The 21725-nt window shown below is 42.3% G+C and overlaps 1 protein-coding gene across 3 annotated transcripts in view; it reads left to right on the top strand.

The window, feature by feature from the left end:
* The first annotated feature begins 244 nt into the window (after nt 1–244).
* The window catches only part of LOC129527614 (non-structural maintenance of chromosomes element 1 homolog), a 43780-nt gene continuing 22299 nt past the window's right edge, over nt 245–21725 (top strand). The window contains exons 1-2 of one of the 3 annotated variants that reach the window (XM_055365556.2): nt 245–342; nt 11477–11623. In XM_055365556.2, the coding sequence (XP_055221531.2) occupies nt 11488–11623 (136 nt within the window). In that variant the 5' untranslated portion in view covers nt 245–342; nt 11477–11487. Of the gene's footprint in view, nt 343–680; nt 889–11476; nt 11624–21725 lie in introns of those variants that run through there. The other 2 variants (XM_055365554.2, XM_055365555.2) reach the window with 2 other exon arrangements.

Below are 21725 nucleotides of genomic sequence, written 5' to 3'. Positions count from 1 at the left end.
CAGCGGAATCGTGGCCATTGAGGGAAGCCCAGGCTGCACGCCGATTCTTCCTCCTTGGTCAGGGAAGTCACTGAGGTGCAGGAGGCGGAGGGCGACAAGTGGAAGCCCCTTCCCATTATTAAGGATCGAGAGCGGGCGTAATTTGGGATCTAACCCACGAGGCGGAACCACCAGGGTATTTCGCAAACGGAGAACCGGAAGTGCGTCACTCAACGGACGGCAGAATAAGCCTCAGGCCACCAATGGGAACGCCGCGTTCGCGTTCGCCCCGCCCCAAAGGAAGAAGAGTCCACCTCGCGACCGTATCCGCTAGCGCGGCCTGGGATGTGCTTGGGCTCCCTGGTGGGTAACGTGGGGAGCTAGGGGTTAGAGGGGAAAGAAGAGGGACTTCAAGGAAGGCGAGGGGAGGACGGAAGGTGGGGTGGGCGAGACATGCAGTGGGGTCCGGCCCCGGGGTCGGTCCCCGTGGCCTGTGGAACTCGGGGACTGGGGTCTTGGGGTTTCCCCCTTCTTGATGGGGAAACTGAGGCCCAGACAGGGGCCGCAGAAAGCAGCGGACTGGGATCTCCTCCCGCAACACACACGCAGACATCTAAAAATCTTACTATTTAGTGAAAAATATTTTTAATCGTAATTACGATTTAACAGGTAAAGATACTTTTCATTGTAACAGGTGAAAAAGCAAAATATTATAAAATTCGATTCAAACTGTGATTACATCTATGGAAAATACAGCCTTTGCCGACCACCCTCTTTGTCCCGCCGCCCTCCGTGCTCCCCTCTGTTTTGTGTACGGAGTTTCTTACTTTGTACAAGTCCGCAGCCGCTTATGTTACAGCCCCGAGGCCAGATGCGTTTAAAATCGAGGAGTTCTCGGAGTTTGGAAAGGTAAAGTCCCTATGTTCTATGTTAGGTTTCACCCTCAGAGGGGGCTGGAGCAGCGGCTTGTAATCAAATACACGACCCTTTCCACAGCTAAAGATATGAAGATACGCATATATTACATTGACCGGGTCGCGGTGGCTCACGCCTGTAGTTCCAGCACTTTGGGAAGCTGAGGGGGGCGGATCACCTGAGGTTCGGAGTTCGAAACCAGCCTGGCTAACATGGTGAAACCCTGTCTCTACTAAAAATACAAAAAATTAGCCGGGCGTGGTGATGTGTGCCTGTAATCCCAGCTACTTGGGAGGCTGAGGCGGAAGGCTGAGGCAGGAGAATCGCTTGAACCCGGGAGGCGGAGGTTGCAGTGAATCAAGATCGTGCCACTTCACTCCAGCTTGGGTAACGAGCGAAACTCCGTCTCAAAAAAAAAAAAAAAATGCATATATTTACACTGTTGGGATAAATAACCATAAATAGCCTCACCTTAAGTCAGGTCAAGTTTTCCAACTTAAACAAGTTTTGGTATTCAGACTTTTTTTTTTTTTTCCCTGCATCCGATCATCCACTAGTATTCATACCTTTTTAGATTTGAGGGTTGCAGATGAGGGATCTGGATTGTAGTTGTTCTGTTCACTCACTTTTCTCACTCTCGCTGGATAGAGAGTGTCCTTGAAAACAGGAACTGTGCTGTTGTATGGTCACGTGTATCTCTGCCACCAACTCTTGTGTGTCACCTTGTGCCTTCTTAGTCTCAGTTTCCTCATCTGTAAGATGGGGTCAGTGACCCTTTGCTCATAAGGTTGTTCTGGTTTGGGTTAAATGAGGTCGGGCATGTGAAGCACTAGAATTGTGTTAGCACCCGCACGAATGGTATGACTGAGATTTACTTATTCCACAAACATTTCTATTTTAAAATCATTAAATTTAAATAAATTGATTTAATTAACGCATTTAATTAATTTAATAATAAATTTAAAAGTATAGATGTATTTCTTAAAATGTGGGTGATAGGAATTTTAAAGATTTATATAATGCTTCAAAAGCCTTAGAAAAGGTTTTTTTAATTGGTTTATCTGTATATCTGAACTCTTGAAACTTATAGCTAAAACACTAGGATTTATCTGCAAGGTTGCAGAGAGATAATTCTGCCTTAAATTGGCTAAAACAAAAACAAAACCAGCCAACCTATGTTATACATGGGATTAAAACCAATTTTTCTCTCATTTTTTTCTCCTTTTTTCTTTTGCTGCCCATATTATGCCTTATTTTATGAGCCCCAGTTTTCTGGGCTTAGTTAAAAAAAATTCAATTCTAAACATTGAATTTAGGGAGTTTTTGTTCTTGAATAAAAAGGCATATACTTAGAAAAAAAAATCTGTTTATCCGGGAAAATATATTGAAATCATGCTGCTGAGCCTCTATTTTCTTTGTTTTGGTTCTGTATTCTTTTATCATAACTTTTTAGCATTTAAAAATTTACTGATGTACATTTAAAGCCAATAAACTGTTTTAATTAATTAAAAAAAAAAAGTAATTTTTTTTTTTCTTTTTGTGACAGAGTCTCGCCCTGTCGCCCAGGCTAGAGTGCAGTGGCGCGATCTTGGCTCACTGCAACCTCCACCTCCTGGGTTCAAGCGATTCTCCTGCCTTAGCCTTCTGAGTAGCTGGGATTACAGGCGTGCACCACCACACCTGGCTGATTTTTGTATAAAATAAAATTATTTAAGTAGGTAATACATGTCTATGGCTAATCCCACCATTCTCCCTACAGTCTCTTCTCATAGAGACAAGGGATATAATATGCATAGACAAGCTTATGGTTGTCTTTCTTCCACTCCTACTTTTCCTACCCCTTTTCCACCAAATTATAGCATTCAATCCTATCCTGTTCTCATTCTCATTTACATTTATTTTGGCTGTTATTTAACATATTCACATTATTTTGTTGTTGTTGTTGTTGTTGTTGAGAGTGGATCTTGCTATGTTGCCCAGGCTGGTCTTAAACTCCTGGCCTCAAGCAGTCCTCCCGCCTTGACCTCCCAAAGTATTGAGATTACAGGTGTGAATCACCATGCCCAGCCCATCACATTTAAAAACATTGTATGTAACATACCTATACAATTGTGTGGAAGTGTAAGTTTGAAGAACAAAAATAAAATGAACACTCATGTACCTGCCACCAAGTTAAGAAATAGACATTTTCAGATCGCCAGACCCTCCACTGAATCCTTTCTTCCCTCCTCAAAGATAACCACCACCCTGAATATTGTGTTACTTGTTGCCTTGTTTTGCTTTGTAGTTTTTACCATGTATGTGTGTATTTCTAATGAATAAATGTATGCTTTTGCTGAGTTTTCGATTTTATGTAATAGGATCCTAAAATATATTTTGTGTGACTCGCTTGTTGCACTTAACATTATCTTTCTGAGAAGTATGCGTGTTGATGTGAGGAGCTCTACTTTATCTTCATTGCTGATTTGAATTCTATGGGATGATTATATTGTTTTAATGTAGTTCTTCAGTTGGTAGGCATTTATACTGTTGCCAGACTTTTGTTATTACAAGGTGCTTCTGTAAAAACATATTTCCTAGGGCAAATGTGGAAGTTTCTGTAAGGTATATACCTAATAGTAGATTTCTGGGGATATGCAAATTTGCTAGTAATATCAAGTGTTATCTGAAATGGTTACAATAATTTATACTCAGCCTGGAGTGGTGGCTCACACCTGTAATCCCAGCACTTTGGGAGGCTGAGGTGGGTGGATCGCTTGAGTCCAGGAGTATGAGACCAGCTGGGGCAACAGGTGAGACCCCATCTCTACAAAAAATACAGAAATTAGCTGGGCATAGTGGTGTGTGCCTGTAGTCACAGTGGCTAGGGGGTTCTGAGGTCAGAGGATCGATTGAGCCCACAAGGTCAAGGCTGCAGTGAGCTATGACTGTCACTTCATTCCAGCCTGGGCAACAGAGTGAGACCCTGTCTCAAAAAAAAAAAAAAAAAAAAAAAAAAAGGAAAAGAATTTATACTCTTCCAGCAGCAGATGAAAGTTTCAGCCTCAGCCATTCTTTTAAAATTTTTGCCTGTCTGGTGGTGGCTAAGACATTCCTTCACTGTGGTTTTCATAATCATTTGTCTGATAACATTGAGATTGAGCATCTTTTTTCAGTATTTATTCATCATTTATGCATCCTCTTTTTGTAAAATTTCTGTTGCCCATTTCTCTTGTACAGTTGTGTTTCCCATGCTGATTTGTAGGAATTCCTTATGTAGTCTGAATATGAATCTTTTGTATTTTGTAGCTTATGTTTGTTTTAAATGCCCTCCAGTTTGTATCCCCTAACCCCCACCTTTCTGGTATTCTTGGTGAATAGAGGCCCTTAATTTTAACAAAAGTCAAATTTATCAGTATATTCCTTTATGACCTGTACTTTTTATATCTCTTAAAGAAATCCTTCCCTACCCTTAGGTGATAAATATATTGTCTATATTGCCTAAAAGTCTTACAGTATTTTTCCTTATTATGACCTTATCCCTTCAGAATTGATGTTTGTATATAGTATGAGGTAAGAATCAAATTTTATTCATTGTTTTACATATGGATAACAAGTTTTCCTGGCACCTTTTATTGGAAAGTTTGCTTTCATCCGCCATCAAGTATCCATATATGTATACCTTTCCGTTTCTGAGTTCTCTGTTCTGTTCCATTGATTGGTCTTATTTGTCTATCTCTGTACCATTACCACCCTGTACTCGTTACTCTAGCTTTATAAGAAGTGCTTTTTTTGTTTTGGTTTGTTTTTAGACAGGATCTTACTCTGTCATCCTGGCTGGAGTGCAGTGGTGCAATCATGACTCACTGTAGCCTCGACATCCCGAGCTGAAGCAGTCCTCCCACCTCAGTATCATGAGTACCTGGGACTACAGGCGCATACCATCATGCCCAGCGATTTTTTTTTTTAATTTTTGTTTTTAGTAGAGACAAGGTTTCACCACATTGCCCAGGCTGGTGTTGAACTCTTGGGCTCAAGCAATCTGCCCACGTCAGCCTCCCAAAGTGCTGGGATTACAGGCATGAGCCATCACGCCCAGCAAATATGAGAAGTCTTTATAGCTGGTAGGACAAGTCCTTCTGCCTTTATTTTCTCCCAGGAATGTCTTTGCTGTTTTGCCTTTGTGTTTTCTATGTAAATTTTTAGAATCATCTCGTCAAATCACACACACACACACACACACATATACACAAAGCCTCTTGGGATTTTGACTGTAATTGCATTGATTCAATTGCATTGGGTCAATTTGGTTTTTAAAGTGATTGCTGCCAACATTTCATTTTTCAGTATGATGTTTGCTGCAGGTTTTTTGTAGATGTCACTTAGTAGATAAAAGATGTTTTCTTCGATTCCAAATTTGTTTTTGGTGTAGGTACATGTTGAATTTTATCAATTGTATATTCTGCATCATTAAGATGATCATATGCTTTTTTAAAAAAACTTAGGTTTGGCAGTACACGTGAAGGTTTATTAGATAGGTAAACTCATGTCATAGGGGTTGGTTGTACAGCTTTTTTAATCACCCAAGAATTAAGTCCAGTACCCAATAGTTATATTTTCTGCTCTTCTTCCTCCTCCCACCCTCCACCCTCAAATAGACCCCAGTGTCTGTTGTTTCCTTCCTTGTGTTCATAAGTTTTCATCATTTAACTCCCACTTATAAGTGAGAACACGTGGTATTTGGTTTTCTATTCCTGTGTTAGCTTGCAGAGGATAATAGTCTTCAGTTTCATCCGTGTTCCTGCAAAAGACATCATCTCATTCTTCTTTATGGCTGCATAGTGTTCCATGGTGTATAGGTACCACATTTTCTTTATCCAGTCTGTCATTGATGGGCATTTAGGTTGATTCCGTGTCTTTGCTTCTGTGAATGGGGCTGCAGTGAACATTCCCATGCATGTGTCTTTATGGTAGAATATTTCTATTCCTCTGGTATATACCCAGTAATGGGGTTGCTGGGTCAAATGGTAGTTCTGCTTTTAGCTCTTTGAGGAATTGCCACACTGCTTTCTACAGTGGTTTAACTAATTTACACTCCCACCAACAGTATATAAGTTTCCCTTTTCTCTGCAACCTTGCCAGCATCTGTTATTTTTTGACATTTTGATAATAGCCATTCTGACTGATGTGAGATGGTATCTCATTGTGGTTTTGATTTGCATTTCTCTAACGATCAGTGATACTGAGCTTTTTTTCATATGCTTGTTGACCACATGTATGTCTTCTTTTTGGAAAGTGTCGGTTCATGTCCTTTGCCCAGTTTTTAATGGGGTTGTTTGATTTTCTCTCGTAAATAGTTTGCAAATATTTTCTCGCATTCTGTAGGTTGTCTGTTTACTCTGTTGGTAGTTTCTTTTGCTGTGCAGAAGCTCTTAAGTTTAATTAGATCTCATTTGTCAATTTCTGCTTTCATTGTGATTGCTTTTGGTGTCTTTGTCATGAGATCTTTGCCCGTTCCTGTGTCCAGGATGGTATTGCCTAGGTTGTCTTCCAGGGATTTTATAGTTTTAGGTCTTACATTTAAGTCTTTAATCCATCTTGAGTTGATTCCTGTATGTGCTGTAAGGAAGGGGTCCAGCCTCAGTCTTCACATATGGCTAGCCACTTATACTAGCACCATTTATTGAATAGGGAGTCTTTTTCCCATTGCTTCTTTTTGTCATCTTTGTCAAGGATCAGGTGGTCATAGGTGTATGGCCTTAATTTTGGGCTCTCTATTCTGTTCCATTGGTGTATGTGCCTGTTTCTGTACCAGCACCATGCTGTTTAGCCCTGTAGTATAGTTTGAAGTCGGGTAACGTGATGCCTCCAGCTTTGTTCTTTTTGCTTAGGATTGCTTTGGCTATTTAGGCTCTGTTTTGGTTCCATGTGATTTTTTTTTTTTTTTTTTTGAGATGAAGTCTCACTCTGTTGCTCAGGCTGGAGTGCAATGGCGTGATCTTGGCTCACTGCAACCCCCGCCTCCCAGGTTCAAGCGATTCTCCTGCCTCAGCTTCCTGAGTAGCTGGGATTACAGGCGCGCGCCACCCTGCCCAACCAATTTTTGTATTTTTGGTAGCGACAGAGTTTCATCACGTTGGCCAGGCTAGCCTCTTAACTCCTGACCTCAGGTGATCTGCCCGCCTTGGCCTCCCAAAGAGCTGGGATTACAGGCATGAGCCACTGCGCTCGGCCCTGTGTGAATTTTAAAATGCTTTTTCCTTTATTAATGTGGTGACTCACATTGATTGATTTTTAGATGTGAAACCATTGCTGGAGTAAACCTAAGTGATGATATGTCATTCCTTTTACATATCTGGATTAAGTTTGTTAGCATTTTGCTTAGGACATACTGTAGCTGTGTTCATGAAAGATACTGGCTTGTAATTTTCCTTTCTTTTGACATCCTTGTTAGGTTTCAGGGCCAAATTAGGTTAGCCTTATCAGATGGGTTGGGGAGGGTTTGCTTTTTTTCTGGCGCTGCGATTGTGTAACATTTGAAATTATTTGTTTTTAGACTATTTGGTAGAACTTCTTGATAAAGTCATTGGGACCTGAAGTTTTCTTTGTGAGAAGATGGATTTTCTATAAAATGTCATTAATGGTTATAGGAGTGTTTAGGTTTTCAGATAATTCATTCATTAGTTTTGAATAAATTTCCTATGACTTTTTACATAGTTAAATTTCAGATTATTATAAATTATTGATAATATTTTTAAGTATCTTAATTGCAGATATTTGTCTCATTTGTAGTTAATTTCCTTTTTTTTTTCAAATATTGTTTGTTTATAAGTTTTAGCTCTTGGAAAATCTTGTCAGAAGTTTTTCACTTTTATTATGTTTTTTCAAAGAATAGTTTTGGTTTTGTTGACCTTAGATATAAGCTTATTTTCAGTCTTTATTAATTTCTGCCCTTTATTATTTTCTCATTTTACCTTTCTTTGGATTTAATTTGTAGTTCTTTTTATAGCTTCTTTTTTTTTTTTGAGATGGAGTCTTGCTTTGTCACCCAGGCTGGAGTGCAATGGTGCCATCTCAGCTCGCTGCAACCTCTGCCTCCCACGTTCCAATGATTCTCATGCCTCAGCCTCCCGAGTAGTTGGGACTATAGGCACGCACCACCATGCCTGGCTAATTTTTGTATTTTTAGTAGAGATGGGGTTTCACCATGTTAACCAGGCTGGCCTCCACCTCCTGACCTCAGGTGATTCACCTGCCTTGGCCTCTCAAAGTGCTAGGATTATAGGTGTGAGCCACCACAACCAGCCCCCGCCACCTTTTTTTTTTTTTTTTTTTTGAGACAGGGTCTCACTCTGTTGCCCAGCCTGGAGTGCAGTGGTGTGATCACGGTTCACTGCAGCCTCGACCTCCCAGGCTCAAGCAATCTTCCCACCTCAGCCTCCTAAATAGCTGAGACTACGGAGGTGTGCCACTATGCCCAGCTAATTTTTGTGTTTTTTGTGGAGATGGGATTTTGCCATGTTGCTCAAGCTGGTTTTGAACTCCTGGGCACACTGTGCCCAGCCTATAAGGAACTCTTATAATATAGAGGTAGATTTTATTCATTATTAATTTGATAAGGTTTTAAATCTGGTCTAACAGTCCTTGTCTTTAAGCTGGAACATTTAGTCTATTTTTATTCATTGTTATTACTAATCTAGTTGGATTATTTCTCCTGACTTACTTTGTTTTTTTGTGTTTGTTTTTCCTATCCTGGTTTTCCTTTCCATTATTTTTTCTCATTATGTTATTCCCCTTTACTATTTGGAAATTATATACACTATTTGTTTTTTTAAAAGTTGTTACTCTAGAAGTTGTAAAATGCAAGTGTAAAATTTATTCATGTCCAGCTTCTACTCCTGACCATCACAAGGCTATTAGAACACGAATCCCAGTGATTGCTCACCTCCCATTTATGTTATTATTTTTGTGTATTTAGTTTTTTAAAAACCTCATTCTTTTTACTGTGGTATTAAAAACTTTTTTTTAAAGATAGAAGCATTTCTCCTGATTTTTACTGTTTTATACAGTTAACTTGGATTTAACCACATATTTACCAACTTTTTTTGCTCTTTATTCTACCCTGCATTTTAGACCTTCCGACTTGTATGCCTTTCTTTCTTCCTGAACTGTATGCTTTGGAATTTCCTTTAGGGAGCATCTGCTGGTCACTTGCTCTTTCAGTTTTTTGTTGTTTGGAAATGTTTTTGTCTTACCCTCAGTCTTCAGCTCGTTATAGAATTCTCTGTTGAGACACCCCCTCCCAGCATAGAAGATATGTTTCCACTGTGACCGGCTTCCATTGTTGCCATCGTGATGGCAGCCAGCAGTCTACTTGTTGCTCTTTAGAAGCCATCTGACTTTTTCTTTGATTGTGTTTAATCTCTGGTATTGTGTGCTTTTACTAGGATGAACCTAGGTGGATATTTTAGAGTTTATTCTGCTTGAGATTTGATGGGATCACAATGACCGTGATTCGTATCATTTGTCCCCACTGCCAAGCCTCGGCGATACCTCATCCCCTTTTGTAGGACCCCTTCAGGAGACTGCTTTCTGGACTCTTTGCCTCCCATTTCTTTCCTCTACACCTCCATGATGCCAAAGGGGATAATCTCCCTAAAACACAGCTAGGCAACACCATCTTCCTGCTTCAAGACCCTTAGTTTGTAGAGATCCTTCATTTGCAGGATAGAAGTCCATTTTTTTTAGCCTAGCACATTCTAACCCTGTGCCCAGAACAACCACTGGCAAATACGGGGGTGCTAAGTACATCGACATGGAATGGCCCTAGTGATAGGAAATAAAGTTGATGACAGGCTGGATTTGAGGTTTAAGGAGAGGAGGACCAGAGTTCGATGCTCAGGTGTGTGGTATGATTGTGTGGACTGCACCGTCCACACCAGATGATTTGCAAAGAGAAGGACTTGGGAGAGGAAAGGGGCTAAGGAGGTGGAAGGAGAGGATGGATCTAATGTAGGCTTTGTTGAGGTGCAGATTTGGTGAGATGGAGGATGTTTTTCTAGCAGGCAGTTGGAGGGACTGGTTATGAGATGACGCATTTTCCCAGCCCTGAGGTCCAGTTGAGGATGCTGTTAAAGAACAGCACTGGCTGGGCATGGTGGCTCACATTGTAATCCCAGCACTTTGGGAGGCTGAGGCAGGTGGATCGCCTGAGGTCAGGACTTCGAGGCCAGCCTGGCCAACATGGTGAAACCCGTCTCTACTAAAAATACGAAAATTAGTCAGGCACGGTGGTGGGCGCCTGTAGTTTCAGCTACTTGGGAGGCTGAGCCAGGAGAATCACTGGAACCTGGGAGGCAGAGGTTGTAGTGAGCCGAGATCACACCACTGCACTCCAGCCTGGGCAACAGAGTGAGACTCCATCTCAGAAAAAAAAAAAAAGAACAAAAGAACAGTAATTAGCAGTCTTGTGGATCTCTTATGTGCCAGGTGCTTGGCAAGCCTTTGGTAGTTGTGACTCATTTAGGCTTCCTCTATGCCTTTAAGGTAGCTACTAGTTTCCCAGTTTTAGAGGTGAAGAGACTAGGCCTTAGGGAGGCTGAGCATTGTTAGCTAAAAATGTTTGCGTGCGGTATTTGCCCAAGGCACCAGTGAACTTCTTTCTTGTCAGATCTTGACATCACCTAAAATGAATGTAAACACCTCAGAATTCCAGGACCCACTGCAGTCAGAACATCCAGGAAAGGGTTTGGGAATCTGTATTGTTAAAATGCACATTAGGAAATCCTTAGGATCAGGCAGATCTGGGACTTTCTGGTCTCAGTGCTTCCTGTTTAGTTCCAAATTCACATTCTTAGCCCCTGCACTGCGTGCTCCATGGCAGTAGCCAGCGTTTTGATCAGGGCTTGTGGAATAGTTTTATTAACTGTGATCTTTGTGGTTTGCGGAAAGATCCCATTTTGTTAGCGAGCAGGAGATTTAGAAAATAGTCTGAAGTCCTGCCATGATAGTTGTTTTATTAGCGGTTTGGGGAGAGGAGGAAGCTAACATTTATTAAGTGTTTACTAGTAGTTCTCTCAGTAATGAACTTTATTATAATTTTATGGTGAGAAAACGGGGCCTCTGCTCAATTTCTCCAAGGCCATAGATCTGGTAAAAAGGCTCAGCCAAGGGTTAGACCCAGAATTGTCTGATAGTAAAAATAGCTCAGACTTATTTAGTGCTTACTGTGTACCAGGCTATTACATGTATTAACCCATCTAATCTTCGTAGCAGTTCTGCAGAGGACGTTTCTCTCATTAGTCCCACTTTACAGATCAGAAACCGAAGCCTGTGGGGACTAAGTTGCTCAATCTCACACGCCTAGTAAGTGGGAGAGCCAGGCCCTGAATCCCGGCATTCTAGCTCCAGAATCCACACCTCTTACCACTGCCCAGTCCTGATGCTGTGACTCATGTTCTTCTCACCTTTGTAGTAATCAGCATGAAGAATGACTTTTAAAAATGATAGCAAATTTATATTTGTTAATGTAAATTAGTACAAGACCCAGGATGTTGCTTCTGATGTGCTTGGGGATGACTAGTGTCATTTACTTCCTTTTCAGTTCGTTCCCACATGCAGGGCAGCACAAGGAGAATGGGCGTCATGACTGATGTCCACCGGCGCTTCCTCCAGTTGCTGATGACCCATGGCGTGCTAGAGGAATGGGACGTGAAGCGCTTGCAGAGGCACTGCTACAAAGTCCATGACCGTGAGTACCGTTTCCCTGTTCCCAGGGCGCTCTGGTGCTGTGTTGATCAGGGACCAGTGACATAGGTACAATACCATGTAACTTGTTAACCGGTACTCCTGAGCTGAGCATTCAAGCCTCTTCACAATCTTACACGGGCCCATCTTTCTAATTTCATCTTCCACTTTTATTTTTTTTCCAAGTAAACCTGACATTTAGCCCTGTGGATAAAAACTTAGAGTCTAAAGCTGTATAGTTGTGGTTCACACCAAGTCTCCAGGACCTGCCCCAGCCTCAGTTTCTGTATCTGTAAAGTGAGGATAGTAATTGTACTTAACACATAAGTAAGTGCATGGTTCAGGGAATTGAGAGACATGATATGTACAAGACAGTGGCACAGAGACAGTGCCTAGTGGGGTATTGATGGACACAGGGCAGCTTGGCTGGGTGCGGTGGCTCACGCTGTTATCCCTGCACTCTGGGAATCAAGGTGGGAGGATAGCTTGAGGCCAGGAGTTTGGGACAGCCTGGGCAATGTAGCAAGACCCTCTCTATTTTTTTATTTGAAAAAAAGAAAATAAATTATAAAACAAAAAAATGGGGGAGCTTAGCACAACACTTAAGGGCACAGCCTTAGACTGGGCCGGACCTGGAGAGTGTGTCCCTGCCCTGTGTCAGCTGAAGGCATTTGGGGCATCTTACGGGGCCACTGGGAGGGGCAAATAAGAAGCCCTTGGAGACAGGGCCTGGTGCTAAGTTCTAAGTAACTGGAGATGGTGGAAGAAACAGTAGAATCAGTGTTGATAGATCAGTCAAATTAGCATTGGCAGATATTGTTGAGTTGTGTGCCAGTGTGGGTAGATCTTACTGATCAGATTTTATGCAGTGACAAAGGTGATGAGTTATTGTATGATGCGATTATGTTGTTTTTTTGTGAAGTACAAAATGGTTTTCATTGATTATGAATGCATTTGCATGTAAAGGTATAAAAGCAGACCAGAAGAAGACGCAGGACACTTGTGAGGTGCTTGTGAGGAGAAGCAGAGTGGGAGTGGGCTGTCAGCAGAGATCACAGGACCCTTCACTTTTATCCTGTTATGTTCTTTTATTAAAAAGAAAAGTCTTGAAGCCAACGTGACATTATTAGCCTAACAACATGACATTAATTAGTGTAGTCTACTGGTTGTCACCTCTGATGAATGGGAATGCAGGCGTTTGGTTTTTATTCTGCCTTATTCTGCCTTTCTCTCTGTATTTTTAATTTTCAAAAGAAAAAGGTAAAAAATGACATAGAAGTGAGCCAAGCCAAGAGGTATGAGAAAGGGCGTGTACAGGTACACAGGGAGCAAGTACACAGGTGAAGGGACACAAAAAAAAGGCAAAAAGATGCTTTCATTCTTAGTCCACAGGCATCCTGTAGCTCCTTGCAGTGAGCTGTGAAAGGGCGAAGGGACACCAGAAAAGGTGTCCCTCCTGTCCCCAAAGGCAAACACTTCATGAGTGCATTACATCTTCTTCCCAGCCACTTTTATGCCTTTGCATGCAAATGCATTCAAAAGTGATGAACATCATTTTATACTTTTCAAAATGTGAAGGGATACGAGAAAAGGTAGGTGTCACATTTGGAGCACTGCAGTTTCTGCAGCATGTTAGAGTTCAAAGCCTGATCCCAGAGAGATGAGCAGTGAATGGGAATAAGAAGGGGGAGACAGAACAGAAACAAATTTTCTTTCAAGGTGTGCAAAGGAAGGAGGAATAAAAGAAGGTGGCGTGTTAGACAGAGAAGAAGCAGTTTGAAGTGTCTGGAGAGTAGTATCTGCGTTCTCCAGAGCACTGGTCCGTGGAGGTGTTCCATGGGGAATTCTGGGAGCTCAGTAATGCCAGGAACAAGTTAGCCTGTTGAACTGTGTTTAATTCTGTGTATCCAAACCTAATTGACCTACTGATAACCTACCCTGGGAATCCCTAGACAAGAATATATGATGTGTGGGAAGAGAATACATTCTTTTCGTGTGTAGGTTTGCAGATCATGAAGAACCCTATACACCATAGTAATGGCTTTTTACTTCTGTGGACGGTGTGGACCTCTTGAAGTATTCAAAGCAGAGAGTGAGAGAGACAGTTTTAGGTTTGAGAACCATCCCTGTGGTGAAAGTAGATGCGCCGCAGTTGTACCAGCAGAGAAGGATCTTTGGTGAGAGACTTTTGTATTGAAAGGGGATGTTATACCTGTTAAGCTAGTTTCTCTTGCTCTTTAAAAAGCATAGTAGCGGCTGGGTGTGGTGGCTCACACCTGTAATCCCAGCACTTTGGGAGGCTGAGGAGGGTGGGTCACCTGAGGTCAGGAGTTCAAGACCAGCCTGGTCAACATGGTGAAACTCCATCTCTACTAAAAATACAAAAATTAGCCGGGTGTGGTGGTGCATGCCTGTAGTCCCAGCTACTTGGGAGGCTGAGGCAGGATAATTGCTTGAACCTGAGAGGCAGATGCTGCAGTGAGCTGAGATCCTGCCCCTGCACTCCAGCTTGGGTGACAGAGCGAGACCATGTATCAAAAAAAAAAAAAAAAAAAAAAAAAGCATGGTCGGACTTTAAACCTACCCCTCAATATCCTCCAGAAATGGGCATAAGAACGCTTGTCTTCAGCCTGAGCAACATGGTGAAACCCAGTCTCTACCAAAAGTACAAAAAATTAGCCAGGTGTGCTGGCACACACCTATGGTCCTAGCTACCCAGGAAGCTGAGGCAGGAGGATCGCTTGAGCAGGGGAGGTGGGGGTTGCAGTGAGCTGAGATTGCACCACTGCACTCCAGCCTGGGCAACACAGTGAACCCCCATCTCAAAAAAATAAAAGAATGCTTGTGTTAATCCTGAATCTCTTATTTACATGACATTTTAGTCCTTTTCTCTTTTTTTCTCCTGTGAGTCTTGACTGTAAGCTTTCATGTTGGTGGGGAAGTTTCACAGCTCACTGCAAGGAGCCACATGATGCCTTGGTACTAAGACTGAAAGTGTTTTTGCCTTTATTTGACCTTTAAAATTGTTATGATCTAATTTAGGAAAGTCCTGTAGAATGTGTCTAGGAATTGATTTATTCTTCACACTGTGTACCATTTCTTTGCACCTAGATATGGTTATGGCCAGGGTGAACAGGGTAGAACGATCTATTTTGTCCTATCCTCATTTAAGAAAAATGCCAAAAAACTTGTTACTGCATGTTCTTGTTATTAGGGAGATTTTAAACAGGAAATGACAGAAATTATCTAAACTTAAGTGAATACTCGCAAGACCCAATATTATTAATTTCCTATCTTTTGAAGAGATGGCCAGGAAAATCCCCTTGTACCAAATAGAAAAATATTTAGCTTCTAGGAAAATTATGAAACAAAGGAGTGATTGAAATTGCAAGTTATTCTAATTGCCATTTCCCAGGGTGTTTGTCCAGTTTATCAAATCACTTCTTATTCTAGGCTTTGGTTTGGGTTCTCTTCTTACTGTCGTTAAGGGGAAACAAAGTCCCCAATTCTCCTGGCTAGTGAAGAGTTTAGATTTTGTTCTCAAGTTCAGTACCGGCCTTGGGTCGAGCCTTTCGGAATGGCGCTAGGGACCTGTGTTCTTAGAGGACCTTAGATTTTTGAGCCAGGACTTGCATCCACACATACGTTTATTCAACCAGCAAAGCTTCCCTAGAATCTCAAGTGAGCCAGGCCTCTGTGCTAGGGACTGGTGACTCAGAGATTAAATTTTTATTTTACCATGGCTCTCATGAGTCATACAGACAAGGGGTCAGATGATTCCAATATAGGCCTCCTTGATAGAAGTAGGCACAGGAGGCCTCGGGGGTGGTGGAGAAGGCTTGGGTTTGAGGTTTTCCACTTTTGGCCAGTATGGAGCGACAGGGCTCAGTACACCTTCTTGCCTGAAACAATTCAAAAATGGACAAAGTATAAAATACTGGACATTCGTCAGTCAAGGCCAGTGATCTTTCGAGAGATGGGCAATGAGGGTTTCTTTTTCTCTTGACACTTGATGTGGTATCTTTTCTAACACTACTTCTCCAGTTCTCTAGATAACAACTGGGCATTCCATAATTCAGTTTAATTCTGACACTATCTGCCTGGAGTTAGCATCAAATCCTACAAGTTGAAGGGCTCAGTGTCACAAGACTGACCCAACTTAAGACACCAGTTGTAAGTCCTGGGCTACCTGTGTTTCTGACCAATGGCTATACATCAGTGGTTCCCATAACTCCCTCTTTGGATTTGATAATTTTCTAGAATGATTCATAGAACGCAGGAAAACACTTAACTTACATTTTGACTTACGTGGTTTTTTAATAAAGGCTACAACTCAGGAACAGCCACATAGAGATCACAGGGCCAGCTGTGGGAAGTGGGGGTGGCATGGAGTTTCCGTGCCCTCTCTACTTGCACCACCGTCTCAACGCCTCTGTGTGTTTAATAACCTGAAGCTCTTCAAATCCTGTCGTTCAAGGGTTTCTTTTTTATTTTTATTTTTATTTTTTTTGAGACAGAGTTTCGCTCTTGTCGCCCAGGCTGGAGTGCAATGGCAAGATCTCGGCTCACTGCAACCTCCGCCTCCCAGGTTCAAGCGATTCTCCTGCCTCAGCCGCCTGAGTAGCTGGGACTACAGGCGTGAGCCACCACACCCGGCTAATTTTAGTAGTTTTAGTAGAGATGGGATTTCACCATGTTGGCCAGGCTGGTCTCGAACTTCTGACCTCAGGTGATCCGCCTGCCTCCGCCTCCCCAAGTGCTGGGATTGCAGGCATGAGCCACCGCGCCCAGCTAAGTTTTAAATTATTTGTAGAGACGGGGGTCTTCTTCTGTTGCCTAGGCTGGTCTCGAACACCTAGGCTCAAGTGATCATCCTGCGTCAGCCTTCCAAAATGTTGGGATTCAGGCGTGAGCCACTGCACCCAGCCCAGTTTCAGGTTTTATAGGGCCTGTTGATTATTGAATTTGGCACACTCTAAGAAAAATAATCCCACAAAATTGTGAATCCACCATTAGAAATGATTTGAAATATTTATTTAGCCACCGTGCCTGGCCATTCCTGGGTTTCTATGGAGGTTTCTTTACACAGGCATGATTGATCAGTCACTGGCCGTTGACGAGTGCTTCCATCTCCAGTCCCTTTTTTCTCCTCAGATATTGGGGAGTGGCTGAAAGTTCCATGTTTTTTATTGAGGCTTGGTCATTCTGGTGACCAGCCCCCATCCTAGGGGCCTGCCAAGAGTTGCCTCATTAGAGCAAAAGATGCTTGTATCACCTGTATGACTCAGGGAATTCTAAGAGTTTTAGAAGTTCTGTACCAGGAACCTGGGGGAAAGACCAAGTAACTTTCTTCTGCCACAAGCGATAGTGGGAGTGAGCAGTACAGCTGCCCCAGCTCAATGCCTTTAGAAAGTTTCTAGGCCATGGCACAGGGGAAACCCAGGCAGAGATAGGCAGCCTCCCTGCATTGAGGAGATGGAGATGAGAGTTCAGGGAGACTAAGGCAGGTAGAGGTTGCAGGACGGAGTACTTACAATGGAGTATAAGGTGGACGAGAGGTGCACAGAGAGAAAACTTGAGATGTCCAAAGTGCCCCTCCACTCAAGGATCCCGCTGAGAACTGATGAGCAAGAAAACTTCTTAAGGCCAGGGAGAGAACTAGTTGAAGGATTAGAGAAAGCAATGCCAGCTATTCACAGAGCTGGGAATAGTGCCCGGCCCAAACATTTGAGGAAGAACTCACACCATTTCTACCCAAACTCTTCTGTAAAATTGAAGAGAATATGTTACAACTAATTCTATGAGACCTGCATGATTCTGATACCATAACCAGACAAAGACATTGCGAGGAAAGAAAACCCCAAACAAGACTCCTCATGAGCGTAGATGTTAACGTGCTAAACCCAATTGTGGCAAATCTAATCTAACAGTGTTTACAAAGGATGGTACGACATAACCAAGTAGGGTTTATCCTGATTTTGCAGGGTTGATTTAGTATTAATATTTGAAAATCAGTGTAATTCACCATATTAAGCTAAAAAAGAAAAATCTTGTGTTTATCTCAATAGGTACAGAAAAAGTATTTGACAAAATCTCATGTCTGCCCTGGTGTGATGTAGCAGAAAGTTTTTTATAGGAAGCTAAGGGATCCTAAGTAGCAGGGGATAAATAGGATAAATAGACTTAGAACACAAGTGAGGAGTCTGAACTCTACAGAGTTTTATTTTTATTTATATATATATATATTTTAAATAATTAAAATTAAGGCTGGGCGTGGTAGCTCACGCCTGTAATCCCAGCACTTTGGGAGGCTGAGGTGGGCAGATCACCTGAGGTCGGGAGTTCGAGACCAGCCTGACCAACATGGAGAAACCCCGTCTCTACTAAAAATACAAAATTAGCTGGGCGCGGTGGTGCATGCCCGTAATCCCAGCCGCTCGGGAGGCTGAGGCAGGAGAATTGCATGAACCCGGGAGGCAGAGGTTGCAGTGAGCTGGTATCGTGCATTGCACCCCAGCCTGGGCAACAAGAGCAAAACTCCATCTCAAAAAAAAAAAATTAAAATTAAATAAATTTCATTTATTTTATTATTTTATTTTATTTTTGAGACAGAGTCTCAAAAAAGCCTCCCAGGCTGGAGTGCAGTGGTGCCATCTCAGCTCGCTACAACCTCCACCTCCTGGGTTTAAGCAGTTCTCCTGCCTCCGCCTCCCGAGTAGCTGGGATTACAGGCACATGCCACCACGCCCGACGAATTTTTGTTATTTTTAGTAGAGGTGGGGTTTCACCATGTTGGCCAGGCTGGTCTTGAACTCCTGGCCTCAAGTTATCTCCCTGGCTTGGCTTCCCAAAGTGCTGGGATTACAGGCATGAGCCACCGCGCCTGGCCCTCTACACAGAGTTAAAAAAAAAAAAAAAATCCAACAGCTATTCCTGATTAAAAAACAAAAACAAAAACAATACCCTCAGCAAAGTGAGAAAAGAAGGGAACTTCCTTAACCTGATAAAGGGGATCTCTGTAAAACCTACAGCTAACATCACTCTTAATGGTGAAAGACTGAATATTTTTCCCTAATCTCAGGAGAAAGACAAGAGTGTCTGTTCTCACCACTTTTGTTCTAGCTAGTGTACCGAGGCGAGAAAAAGAAACAAAAGGTAGCTGGATTGGAAAGGACGACACAATAAAACTGTCAGTTCACAGACAACATGATCATCTGTGTAGAAAATCTGATGGAATCTACAAAAAATCTTCTGGAACTAATAAGTGAGTTTAGTAAAGTTGTAGGATACAAAATCAATATCCAAATACCAGTTGTTTCTCTATATGCTGGCAATGGATAATCAGAAATGGCAATGTAAAAATAGCACCATTTATAATGACATTAAAAATAAGAAATGCTTAGGAATAGATCTGGCAAAAATGTGTTAGACCCGTACACTGAAAACTACAAAACATTGTTGAGAGAAGTCAAAGGAGATTTAAATAAGTGGAAAGACATAGCATGTTCATGGGCTGGGAAATTCAGTATTGTTAAGGTATCAATTCTCCCCAAATTGATCTATGGGTTCAAAGAAATCCCAGTTAGATCCCAGCAAGGCTTTTTATAAAAATTAACAAGCTGATTCTGAAATTCACATGGAAATGTAAAGGACCTAGAAGAGCCAAAACTATTTTGAAAAAGACAAACTTGAGGAACCCTGCCTGATTTCAAGACTTACTGTATGGCTGTCCTATCAAGACAGTGTGGTAGTCATGTCATGATGGACAAACAGATGAAGGGAAAAAAATAAGAGAGCTAGATACAGACCCACACATAGGTGGACAGCTGATTTTTGACAGAAGTGCAAAGGTAATTTAGTGGAAATAGTCTTTTCCAAAATGAGTGCTGGAATAATTGGATATCCATAATCAAAAAATGAACTGCAAGCCATACTTTGCACCAAATACAAAAATTATCTCAAAATGAGTCATAGACCTAAATGTAAAACCTGAAACTATAAAACTTCCAGAAGAAAACATAGGAGAAAACCTCTGTGACCTATGATTAGTCCAAGATTTCTTGGCTCCAAAAGCATGCTCCATAAGAGAATGAATCGATAAATTGAACTTCACAATTAAAAATGTACATTAAAAAATACTCTTTAGAGACTGAAAAGACAAGCAAAATACTAAGAGAAAATATTTGCAAATAATATATTTAATGAATGACTTGTATTCAGAATATATAGAGAATTCTCAAAGCTCAAAAATAAGAAAACATTCAACCCAGCTGGGCGTGGTGGCTCACACCTGTAATCCCAGCACTCTGGGAGGCTGAAGCGGGTGGATTGCTTGAGCTCAGGAGTTTGAGGCCAGCCTGGGCAACATGACAAAACTCCGTCTCTACAAAAAAATACAAAAATTAGTCAGGCATGGTGGCATGCACCTGTAGTTTCAGCTACTTGGGAGGCTGATGTGGGAGGGTTGCTTGAGCCTGGGAGGCAGAGGTTGGACTGAGCTGAGATTATGCCACTGCACTTCAGCTTGGGTGACAGAGGGAGATCCTGTCTCAAAAAAAGAAAAGGAAAAGGAAAAACATACAACCCAGTAAGAAGTGTGCAAAATATTTGAACACTGCAAATAGGTTGTACAGATGGCAGATGAGCACACGAAAAGATGCTCAACATCATTAGACATTTACAAAATGCAGGCCAGGCATGGTGGCTCACACCTGTAATCCCAGCAGTTTGGGAGGCCGAGGTGGGTGGATCACGAGGTCAGGAGATTGAGATCATCCTGACCAACAGGGTGAAACCCTGTGTCTACTAAAAATACAAAAATTAGCCAGGCTTGGTGGCGGGTGCCTGTAGTCCCAGCTACTTGGGAGGCTGAGGCAGGAGAATTGCTTGAACCCGGGAGGCGGAGGTTACAGTGAGCTGAGATCACGCCACTGCACTCCAGCCTGGGGAGAGAGCAACACTCTGTCTCAAAAAAAAAAAAAAAAAAGCAAACTAAAACCGCAGTGAGCTACCACTGCATGTGTATTAAAATGGCTAAAATGAAGAAGACTCTGCAAGGCAAGTATTGGTGAGAACATGGAGGAACTGGAACTCTAATATACTACTGTTGGGAACGTAAAATGGGACAGCCATTTAGGAAAACAGTGTGGCAATTTCCTATGATTCAGCCATTCCTCTCTTAGGCATTTATTCAAGAGATATGAAGCTATACGCCCGCACAAAGGCTTGTGCAGAGATAGAGCATCTTTATTTGTAATGGCCCCAAATGTGAACACCTAATTGTCCATTTGCGGTTGAACAGATGAACAGACTGTGATAAATCCATACTACTTAGCAACAAAAGTAAGTGAGCTCTTCCTACATGCTAGAATATGAATGAATCAGAATGATTTTGCTGAGTGGAAGAAGTGAGGTGAAAGAGTATGAAGCAATTTTGCTTTGTTTTGTTTTTTGTTTTTTGTTTTTTTTTTGAGACAGAGTCTTGCTCTGTCGCCCGGGCTGGATTGCAATGGCGCAATCTCCGCTCACTGCAACCTCCACCTCCCAGGTTCAAGCGATTCTCCTCCCTCAGCCTCCTGAGTAGCTGGGACTACAGGTGTGTGCCACCATGCCCGGCTAATTTTTTTGTATTTCTAGTAGAGATGGGGTTTCACTGTGTTAGCCAGGATGATCTTGATCCCCTCACCTCGTGATCTGCCCGCCTCGGCCTCCCAAAGTGCTGGGATTACAGGTGTGAGCCACTGTGCCCGGCCATATGAAGCCATTTATGCGAAATTCTAGACAATGCGTACCTGACTGTAATGACAGGATGGTTCAGTGGTTGCATGGGGATGGCATAGAGGAGGGATAGGATGGGTAGGTGAGAGGGATTACAAAGAGGCACGAGGAAACTTGGTGACTGTATTAGTCCGTTCTCGTGCTGCTAATAAAGACATACCCAAAACTGGGTAATTTATAAAGGGAAGAAGTTTAATTGACTCACCATTCAGCATGGCTGGGGAGGCCTCAGGAAACTTACAGTCATGGCGGAAGGGGAAGCAAACACATCCTTCTCCGCATGGTGGCAGGCAGGAAGGAGAAGTGCTGAGCAAAAGGGGAAAAGACCC

This window comes from Gorilla gorilla, chromosome 18, assembly GCF_029281585.2.
Source record: "Gorilla gorilla gorilla isolate KB3781 chromosome 18, NHGRI_mGorGor1-v2.1_pri, whole genome shotgun sequence".
Lineage (NCBI taxonomy): Eukaryota > Metazoa > Chordata > Mammalia > Primates > Hominidae > Gorilla > Gorilla gorilla.
This window is presented reverse-complemented; position numbering and strand designations above follow the sequence as displayed.